General features: G+C 57.7%; 2 protein-coding genes across 5 annotated transcripts; one reads left to right on the top strand and one right to left on the bottom strand.

The window, feature by feature from the left end:
• Positions 1 to 28: 28 nt before the first annotated feature.
• Positions 29 to 2,810, top strand: CHMP2A (charged multivesicular body protein 2A). 4 transcript variants are annotated; one of them, XM_075536498.1, is made up of 6 exons: positions 29 to 184; positions 969 to 1,176; positions 2,007 to 2,186; positions 2,268 to 2,398; positions 2,470 to 2,531; positions 2,619 to 2,810. In XM_075536498.1, the coding sequence occupies exons 2-6, from the start codon at positions 1,009 to 1,011 to the stop codon at positions 2,744 to 2,746; spliced, it is 669 nt and encodes a 222-aa protein (XP_075392613.1). In that variant the 5' UTR covers positions 29 to 184; positions 969 to 1,008; the 3' UTR covers positions 2,747 to 2,810. The 4 variants fall into 4 exon arrangements, with proteins under 4 accessions (XP_075392613.1, XP_075392616.1, XP_075392617.1 ...); XM_075536501.1 differs by having other exon boundaries at positions 31 to 184; positions 997 to 1,176; XM_075536502.1 differs by having other exon boundaries at positions 50 to 184; positions 994 to 1,176.
• Positions 2,811 to 3,406: 596 nt separating this feature from the next.
• Positions 3,407 to 8,948, bottom strand: TRIM28 (tripartite motif containing 28). The gene is made up of 17 exons (XM_075536457.1): positions 8,316 to 8,948; positions 8,046 to 8,161; positions 7,715 to 7,847; positions 6,442 to 6,577; positions 6,242 to 6,358; positions 6,052 to 6,166; positions 5,823 to 5,969; positions 5,628 to 5,742; positions 5,437 to 5,543; positions 5,300 to 5,336; positions 5,157 to 5,202; positions 4,817 to 5,069; positions 4,426 to 4,745; positions 4,233 to 4,356; positions 4,065 to 4,151; positions 3,848 to 3,985; positions 3,407 to 3,755 (listed from the first exon to the last, which is right to left on the bottom strand). The coding sequence occupies exons 1-17, from the start codon at positions 8,665 to 8,667 to the stop codon at positions 3,579 to 3,581; spliced, it is 2,520 nt and encodes an 839-aa protein (XP_075392572.1). The 5' UTR covers positions 8,668 to 8,948; the 3' UTR covers positions 3,407 to 3,578.
• Between the last annotated feature and the right edge of the window lie 1,323 nt (positions 8,949 to 10,271).

The raw sequence follows: 10,271 nt of genomic DNA on the forward strand, positions 1-10,271 counted from the left end.
CGCTCCGCCCCGGCCGTCTCCCGGCATTCCAGGTGGGGGCGGGGCGAGTGACGTCAGGTCGTTTAATCCGGAAACGGCAGCTAGGGCAGAGACGACAGACCGAGGGGTCGTCGTTGGTGGGCGCTCCGTGATCCGTGCGAGGATAGCGTAACCCGGAAGCGGAAGGGCTCCCGTCCCAGCTCCGGTGAGTGGCCCCTGCGAGGTTGCGGGCTCCTGGCCGGCGGTGTTAGGGGCGTTCTCTCCGGCCGGGTCCCGCCCATCCTGGTATTGCGTGCCCAGCGCCCTGGCCCCCGACGTCGCCCACCTGGGCGACTGCGTTTCTCCAACACTCCCACCGCCAGCCCCGTGCGGACAGATCGTGGCGTTCACACGCTGGACACTTGTCCATCTCCCAGTCTTTAGCATGTGGGGTCCGCAAACGACCCCACAGTGTACAGAGAGTCTGACGCCCATCAAAAACAATCCGTTTCCCACGAGTCAGTTCTGACTCACAGCAAACCCGCAGGTTAGTAGAACCGCCCGTACTGACGTAGGTCTCTCCCAGGAGAAAGATGGTTTCAAACCACCAACCTTCAGGCCAAGCATTTTACTGTGCCACCAGGGCTCCTCTCCTTGGTTTGTACACAGGTGTCCTTTGGTGCACCAGCACTGGGGGCGGGGCAATTGGGATTCTGAAGCCAACCTGTGTACCCAGGCACATCTCTAGTCAGTCTGTTTAGACCACAGGTCTTCACAAAGGGCCCAAAGAGGATAGCTGAACCCCCAGCCCTCTGTACCTCTGGTCGCCCTTTAGGGGCTTGGTGATGAGGGATGGGTGCATGGGTACCCACCCCATGACTTTCAGGCTGCCTATCAACTCTTCTGGCTCAGTTTCCCCGGGCATCCTCTTCAAGCCACCTGGTCACCCCTTCTCATTTTGCAAGCCCTCCCTGATCCCAGTTCTGCCTGTCGGCCCCATGCCCTGTTAGGCCTCTCACTGACCCAGCCCACCAGCAGGCTCCTGCCACTATGGACCTGTTGTTTGGGCGCCGCAAGACACCTGAAGAGCTGTTACGACAGAACCAGCGGGCCCTAAACCGTGCCATGCGGGAGCTGGACAGAGAGCGCCAGAAACTGGAGACCCAGGAGAAGAAAATCATTGCAGACATCAAAAAGATGGCCAAACAGGGTCAGATGGTGAGTGTGGGGGTCTAGGGTCTGGGACCAGGGGAAGTGGTATCCCTGTTGTGCATTGCTGTTATGGTGAAATGAGGTGCATGATGCCAACCAACAGGTCCTTCCGGAGTAATGTGGGAACAGGTCTCACCCAGATTACGCCTTCTCTGAATTTCAGAACCGAGAACAGGGACTGCCTCACGAACCTCAGTAAGGCTGAGGAGCCCTGGATGGGCTTGAGGGTCAATGTAGCCACCCTTTTAAGAGTATGGGCTACAATGGGAGTGGAGTCAGGGTTCACAGTGAGAGGAATGTGACCTGGACCAGACCAGTGCGAGAAGATGGAGACAGTCTGGGCTGGGCAGTATGTGTAAGGTTGACATGGAGAGGGCTGGCAGAGTACTTTGAAGGCAGACGAGATGGGCCCTGAGGGGGAGGGAGGGGCGTTGAACATGAAGCACAACTGAGACTGAGTGGCTGACAGGTTAGGACTGAGCAGCCAGGCAGAAGGGTCATTTCCTCAGACAGGCGGAATAAGAGCCAGTTTGAGGAGAAAAGCCAGCATTGGTTTTCAATAATTTTCCAGCCTGAGGTAGAGAGGGGTAGATTCTTTGTTCCAGCTGTGTAGAAACTTAAGACCTGTACATTTGAACAGAGGACTGTGGACCTTGTAGGGAAAAAGGACCAAGGGAGGCAGCCTGAGCAGGCAGGTTTGGCCTTGGGGAACTCTTTGGAGATAAAAACAAATGGTTGGGTGGGGCTTAAGGGTTGCTACAAACCCAGTGCTAGAAAATACCAAGAAGATAAGGGAGCAATCAGAACCACATCTTTGCCACCTCTCCACCCTGCAGGATGCTGTGCGCATCATGGCCAAGGACTTAGTACGCACCCGGCGCTACGTCCGCAAATTCGTACTGATGCGGGCCAACATCCAGGCTGTGTCCCTGAAGATCCAGACGCTCAAGTCCAACAACTCCATGGCCCAAGCCATGAAGGGAGTCACCAAGGCTATGGGCACCATGAACAGACAGGTCTGCCTCTCCCCTCCCCACTTACAGCCTAACTGGCCCCTAAGCCCAGCTTACCCCACCCCCTGCCCCCACCCCTTCCAGCTGAAACTTCCCCAGATCCAGAAGATCATGATGGAGTTTGAACGGCAGGCAGAGATCATGGACATGAAGGAGGAAATGATGAACGATGCCATTGATGACGCCATGGGTGACGAGGAAGACGAGGAGGAGAGGTGCGGGGAGAGTAGGTTGGTGGAATGGGGACAGTTAGCTCCCCTGACCTCATTGTTATGTTCTTTTCCAGTGATGCTGTTGTGTCCCAAGTCTTGGATGAGCTGGGACTGAGCCTGACAGATGAGTTGTCCAGTGAGTACTCCAAACCATCAACCACTTCCTTCCTGGACCAGCCCCAACCCTGCACCGCTCTCCACCTGACCCCTACTCTTCTTGCAGATCTCCCCTCAACAGGGGGCTCGCTCAGTGTGGCTGCTGGTGGGAAGAAAGCAGAGGCTGCCGCTTCAGCCCTGGCTGATGCAGATGCAGACCTGGAGGAGCGGCTTAAGAACCTTCGGAGGGACTAACCAAGCAGCCCTACCTACCTTGAGGGGCCACAGGCATTGCCTCTGGAATAAAGATTGGACACTAGCTATCTGTACTGTGTGTTGACTTCCCCAGATGCAGGACTAGTGGGGACCAGGGGTCCCTCTAGCAGGACCAGGGAAGAGGGGCTGTGCCAAGGTTGGCATTGGGTGCAGGAGGGCCTGGTTTCCCAGGACTCCTATCAAATGGGTCAGAATTGGGAGGCCAGCCTAGGGTATTCAGGGCCCAATGCAGTCAGCAGTAATCTGCTCCCTCCTACATTTACTCTCACCAGCTGGCCAGCACCTCAACTCCCTATCACCCAGACTTGACTTCCCCCCCTTCACGTGTATACCATGCACATCCTGACAAAGGTGAATCAGCCACAGTGATAAAAGGGGCACCTTACTGGTAAATATCTTCAAGTCACCAAGATACGCATAAGAAAACCTAAGGAAAGAAAACTGCAATCCCAAGTCAAAAAAATACTAGTGCTGGGTCTACCTGACCCTTAGGTGTTCCAACATCAACCTAAGGTCAGCTCTGAGCTAACCTAACTCAAGTATCACAGCAAGCAAGCTTAACCCTTCAGAAATAAAATTAATAAGGCAAGATAAAAGGATATTGGATTTCCAGGTACCATTACCACCAAAAAAGCAGCGTCCGAGGAACTGGTGAAGTTTTTATTAAATCCACAGAAGTAAAAACCATATTGTAAGGAGCTGGGGGTCAGGGCCACCAGGGAGTGGGAGCCAGGCCACCAGGAGGTCTAGGGGATGGGGTGGGGGCAGGGCAGGGCAGGGTAGAGCCAGGCCAGCCATGGGGGCACCTGCTTCAGAGGCCATCGCTGGGGCCTCCAGGCAGCTCTGGGGCCCCCAGGCCAGCACCAGGCAGGCTCAGTGGGGGTGGCTCAACCAGCACAGCTGAGAACTTGGTGTCACCAAAGGCTTCGTTCATGCGTGTCTCAAAGAAGCGCTGCAGGCCAATGATGGACTGCACGTCGGCCTTGTCCTAGGTGGGGAATGGGGACAGTGGTCAGTGGTTCTCAGCTCTGCCAGCCTCCAATGCCCCTCCTTCTTCACCCTGAGCACAGGGGTCCTCACCTCAGTCAGCTTGTTGAACTGTTTGAACATGCGGCCCACATCCTGAGCAAACTCTTGAGGAGAGCTATAAGGGGGGGACAGCTTCTCCTGAAGGCGAGCTCGGATCAGCGTCAGGTCGAGGGTGCCACCAGGCTGGTCCTACAGTTGGGGGCGCCAATGTGAGCATGAGGCCAGCTGACTACACCCTCCTCCTGCCCGCCTTGCTGAGAACACTCACCAGGGTGAAGGTAGAGTCAGTGGCCAGCTGGTGCAGGGGGCGGCATGGCTCATGGCAGAACAGGGCCAGTAAGACTCGCTCACATTTCTACAGAGACCAGAGTAGCTCTTTACTTGGAACCCTCTACAGCTTTCCTCCCTGAACCCTGAGCCCAGTCCCTGTCCTCACCCGCTGGTTGGCAGGTGAAAGCTTGGCCACCACACCAGTGGTGTCTGCCCCATCCAGGTTGAGGCTCCCATCCTCCTCCTTCAGGTCAGGAAGCACATGGCACAGCGAGCAGCTCCACTCCTCCCTGAGGAAGAGATGTGATGAGGGCCTATCCTGATGGATGGAGCCCCCACCTGCCCAGCCCCAGACATACCCTGGCACATCCTGCAAAGCTGGCAGGTGACAGTCCAGGTGGAAGCAGAACTCGCATTGGTTGCACATGACTAAGTCGCCTGGCTTCTGGCAGACACGGCAGATGGTGGCACTGTCGTCCAGGGCACCAGGGCCACCAGATGGGGCCGAGGCAGCCTCAGGGGCCACCACCTCCAGGCCTGAGCTGGTACTGCCACTGGGCGAGGCCAAGCGGGGACCCTCGACTCCAGGGCCCTCAGCAAGGGCCATCAACACAGGCTTGGTCTCAGGTCCTTCAGCAGCTGCAGGGGGCGCTCCAATGGCTGCCTCTGTCTCTTCCTCCTTTGATGAGAAGGGAACAGTCAACAGGGCCTGCCATGTCCCACTGCCACCATCCCATGAGGTACACTCACCTTGACTATGGCTAGGCCAGGTAGGGGAGGGGCTCCAGGGGCCCCCGGAGGTGCAGTTCCAGGCTGGCCAGCAGCCGCAGCCGCTCCACCCCGCTCAATGACAATAAGGTTGTAGTCCTCTGTGGTGTTTCCTGGGAAGACCTTGAACACAGGCGGCTGGCTGTCAGCTGTGAGGTCCAGATCCAGGCGCTCCAGACTAACTCTTGGGACCTTGCGCATGAGTCCACTCACGTCCCCCTCACCAGAGCGGGCCCTGTAGGACACAAGGTTGCTGTGGGATGAAGCACAGCCTGAACCCACCACTACCTGCCTGCCTGCTGCCCACTAGGCCACCACTCACCGCTTCACACCGGACACATGGGGCTCCGCACTTGAGTATGGGTCATCTGCTTGGGAGATGGGAGGGAAAGAGGACACTAGAGATTAGGACGGGAAGGGTGCAACCTCCCATGGGCAGCACTGGGGCACAGCTGGCCCACTCACCTGACCCGAAGCCATAGCCTTCCTGCACCTCCATGGGCTGTGGGCAGAGATCAAGAAATCAGGAACCTCCCTCAGGTGGTAGCCCTCAAGCTACCATGCCATACACCTCATCTTGCTTGCTCACCTCCTGTCCTTACCTGACTGCTGCCGGAGCCTTGCTTGCTCAGTGGGCCAGGGGCCCTCGGGGGGGCCATAGGTGAAGGGCCTGTAGAGTTGGTGCCTGGGCGTTCTGCAACGATCTTGCCTTTTTGGGTGGGAGGGGGGGAGGTTAAGGCAGGGAGAGGGTGAAATGTGGACAGGGAGGGGGAGGGGCCAGAGACAGACTCACCAAAGGCCTCAGCACTCTTGGTCCAGGCATTGAGGTCCCACTGGAACTTCATCTCCCCATGAGGCTCCACCGGGTCCACGATCATCTTAAGGGCCCGGTGCAGCTGGAAGTAGATCTGGGGAGGGAGTAGTGTTAAGTGTTTAGGGGTCTTGTGCCTTCAAGGGACAACCCCTCCCAGCTCTGCCACCAGCTCACCAGCTTCTTGGACAGCAATAGGGCCGTGTTGTTATCACTCTCCAGGGCCCAGGATGCAAAGCGTAGGATGTGCTCCTGGTGCTTCTGGATCTTGGTCATGGTCCAGTGCTGCCGCTCCAGCCGCTCCTGCTGTCCCTCAGTCACCTTCTACAAGGACAGACAAACCTAAGCCTCAGAGAACTTTATGGAGCCAGGATCCCCCCAACTTAAGAGTGAGCAGGGTGTGCACCTGAGCATCATTGACCAGCACACGGCCCCGCTTGTTCAATTCCTTCATGATCTGCAGGATGGCCATCTTGACATCCACCTGCACGCGCTTCTGCACATCAGACACCTGGCGGATCCTGAGGGCAAGCAGCGAAGGTCAGACGGGGTGGGGCTGAGGCTGCTGACCCCAGTGCACCAGTGCCACCACTTACGAGCTGCGAACGTCCTTGGTGCTCTTCTGCAGCGTGGCATGCTTGTCCCCAAGGCGCTTCACCAACGAGGCCAGGAGCTTGCGCTGGTTCCTCACCGCATCCTCCAGGAATTGGTACCTGTAGGACAGGGAGAAACCGGGGTATGGGTGCTGGGCACAGGAATTGGGCCTGTCTCCACTGGGGCCGGGCTCAGGACTCACTGGTGGTCCTTATGGGCGTTGAGCTGGCAGTCCCGGCAGGTAAGGGTGTCACAACTCTCACAAAAAAGCACAAGTGGTTCATGCTTATGCACATTGCAGAACACTGTGCGCTCGCCGTCCCGAGTCTTGGCTGGCCCTGTGGGAGGCAACAGTGAGGCTGAGCTGGCCACCCCCAGCTCTTCATGTATCACAACCGGTGGGCTTGGTCTGTGAACATATGGGAGGGGAGGGAGGCTCCAGGGAGCACAGTTCTGCAAGCCTGATCCCTGCTCCTCTACCGGAACACCAACCTAGCCAGGAAACCCATGCCAGTGGGGGGTGACCTTGCTCAAGCCTACTCCCTCAGAATCTACAAGGGAGCCTCTTGCCCATAGCAGTCCCTCCACCAGACAAGCTTCCAGCCACTCCATGTGTAGGACAAGCATCCAGGGGAGTCTAAAGACCAAGCTCATTGTGGCAATTTCCAAGACCAACAGTCAACCCTCCTACTAGTGTTATAAAGCCACTTACGACCCCATGGCATTGCCCAAAGGAACTGTAAACACTAGCTGCCTACCAGGACAGTGAGCTGCCTCACAGCATCAAGACTCTATGGGAAACTCCCAGGGCCCAGAGCGGACACCCAAGCACCCAAATGAACCCATTCCAATGCCTTCTCTTCTTCCACCAATGCCCATCAGACCCGGCACCCTCTGGAACCCTGTCCTCTCACCACCCCCTGCCACTTCTATCACATTCTTCCCAGATAGAACTTCCCTGGGTTATAAGAACAGCACCATACCGCCTGAAAGTCTCTCACTGGGAATTCTCAAATAAGCACCAACAAAAGAAGGTCCCAAGGCCCTTTACACACATGCACAAATACTTCCAGAAATACCTCGTTCAAGAACAGGTAAATCAGGCAGCCCAGTGCCTCTAGGACCCACTGTCACTGACTGTTGAGAGCCCATATTTCAACCAGGTGTCCTAGCACACTAGCTTACCCCAGCAGGACTTGGAGCTCTGGCTTCCAAACAGAAACCCAATACACACCCACCCTTTGTACATCCGTGCAAGCCATTCCTACTGGGCAGGCACTGTATTTCATCAAAGAATCACCTCTGCCCTAAGGAGTTTCCCTGCTTGACTCCCAGGCTACCCTCCTCTCTGCCTACAATCCAAAACTGTGGTCCTCTCCAAGCCTTTCCCCTCCCAGGACCTGTGGAAACTGAACACCAGAGTTGTGCCCTTTGAGCCCATCACGCAGGGGCGCCTCCCCTGCAGGCCCACGTACCTGTGGAGCGCACAGTGTGGTCCTTGGTGTACTTCACTCGCTGGTGTGCCTCCACGCAGGTCTCACACAGGGGCTCTGAGCATTCCACACAGTAGCTGGTGGCTGGCGCATTATCCTCACAACTGGTACAGCACTGCGAGGCAAGGGCCAGGCTCAGAGGGGCGGGGCAGTCCCAGGCCCCACTTCTAAAAGGGGGGCTTCCCCTTCTCTAGGCGTAGGGAACAGGGGTGGACAAAGGCCTGGTTCTGGGGCAAGCTACTCCCCTGGGTCGAGTGATATCCCCCGCCCTCCTCCAGGAGCCAGCAAGAAGTGACAAGGTCTAGACGCACACCTGATTGGCATCCTGGGCATCCGTAACAGCCTTGCCGCCACTGTCACGCATGAAATAATTCTCCACGATGTCTTTCAAGAAGCACTGCTGCTTGCACACAGGACAGTCCACCATGACTGCAAGGGAGATGCGGACGCCTCATCAGCGCAGCCCACCCGCCCAGGGTCCCAGCTTTTCCTCCTCCGCAACAGCCCTGCGCAAGCCCAGCCCCGCCCACCCCTCCCCCAGCCCAGCTTCCGGCGCCCCCAGCACGGCCCTCCGAGCACTCACCCGAGCCGTCGCCCGCCGCGCCGCCGTCCCCGGAGCTGTTGGCGGCTGCGGGCGCTGGGGGCCCTAGACAGGAGCTGCAGGCTGAGTGTAAGCAGGGCAGCAGGCGCGGCTCCCGCTCCGGCCGGAGGCGCTCTCGGCACACGCCGCAGTGTTCCAGCAGCTCCAGCGCCTCGGGGCCGCCGCCGCCGCCCGCCCCAGGCGACGACGCGGATGCCGCTGCCGCCGCCGCCGAGGCCGAACCTGCAGCCGACGAGGCGGCGGCACGCTTCTCACCGCCTGCTGAGCCCTCACCAGGGCCCGGGCTGCCGGACGCGGCCGAGGCCGCCGAGGCCGCCGCCGCCGAGGCCGCCATTCACACGCCGACGGGGGCGCCCAGGGGGGAGGAGGGGCGCGGGGCCAGACGCGCAGGCGCAGACGCGCTCGCCGCCAACGGCTGCGCCGCCGTCTGGGCCGCCGCGAGGCCAAGCGCTGCTGCGCGCCTCCTGGGCCGCTGCCCGCCGCGCGGGTGGCGCTACTGAGAGCTGGTGGGCCGCTGCTTGTTCGCCGTCCGCTGGCCCGTTGCGCGCACTGCCGCCTCGGCCCTCGAGCCCCACGCCACGCGCACAACCGCTCAGCCGCGCGCTCGCTCGCAGAAAGAGCCGCTGCCGGGGGGCGGGACTGAAATAACTGGCGCCGACGTCTCCGCGCATGCGCGCTGGAGGCCAGGCGGGCCAAGGGGCGGGGCCTGAGCCGGCCGCTGCCGGTGGCGCCGCCAGTACGCTTGCGCCAGCGCTCCTCCCCCGCCTCCACCTCTTGGCTCACCCCACCTTTCCCTGGGCGGGGCTTGTGCGCCAAGGGCGGAGTGTGAGACGTCACCGCCGCAACTGCGTCGCACCAAGGACAGTCGCCCGACTGCGCACGTGCGTGGGCAGCCCAGGCCCTCTACCTCACCCCGCCTCTCCTGACCTCGCCAGCCTGGGGGAGGGAAGGGGCCGGGAGGAGATTGCGGGGGTGGTTTGTCATCACCACGGAGAGTTGGGACTGTGGGGCTAGTACCCTCTCCCCTCCCACACAAAGTAAGCGTTATTGGAGTTATAAGTGTCAATGAAGTAAATAATGCAACTTTTAAAAAACTTTATTGCAGTTTGGTTGAAAGTATACACAGCAAATGCATTTTCCATTCAACAATGTATACACATTATTTCCTATCTGACTGCAATCCCCTCAGTGTAACAGCATGTTATCTGTTTCCATTCATCCTTGTTTCCTGTCCTTCCAGCCTTCTGAGCTTTGTTTTGGGGCACACACTGCCCTTCTGCTCTGTAAGATTGGCTGTTGGGAACAGTGCACACAGTACAGCAGTACCTCGCTGGTGTGATTGTTCACTTTTTAGGCCTATACTTTGCCAAAAGTTGATCTATGACAGTGAGGAGTTCGCTTCCAAGCTAAAGAATGTCTTTGGAGTGTTCCACCATTCCCTAGCCAACCAGTAAACCTGGCCTGGTTTGGTGGTTTTGTTCCCTATTTTTCTCCCACTTTTTCCAAGATCTATTGTGATTTCCCTCAGAACTGTTGATGGTGGTAGTCCAGCGTCTGGTTCTGGTCTTGGTCCAGGGATCATTTAGACTAATCATTCCCTTGAGTCTTTGATGAGATGACACCAGTAGTTTAGTTGCATCTTAGATGGCTGCTCCCAAGCTTTAAAGGCCCTATTCACTACTAGTCCAAGTAGAATGTAGAATAGTCTTTGTGGACTATCATGCTAATTGATCTTTGTTTTTAAGCTAATTCACCTTGATAACCGGTCCGCCCATCCCCTAACACATACACACCAAAAACAAAAAACCACTCATGGTCCAATCCTTTAACCTTTTTATTGTTAAATATGAGAAGCGCAGAAAGCTGCTAAAATGAAATATAAACACATCCAGCCACAGGATTAAGAAACCGAGTCAATGAAATCCCACTTAGCCCTCA

This window comes from Tenrec ecaudatus, chromosome 18 (assembly GCF_050624435.1).
Source record: "Tenrec ecaudatus isolate mTenEca1 chromosome 18, mTenEca1.hap1, whole genome shotgun sequence".
NCBI classification, from domain to species: domain Eukaryota; kingdom Metazoa; phylum Chordata; class Mammalia; order Afrosoricida; family Tenrecidae; genus Tenrec; species Tenrec ecaudatus.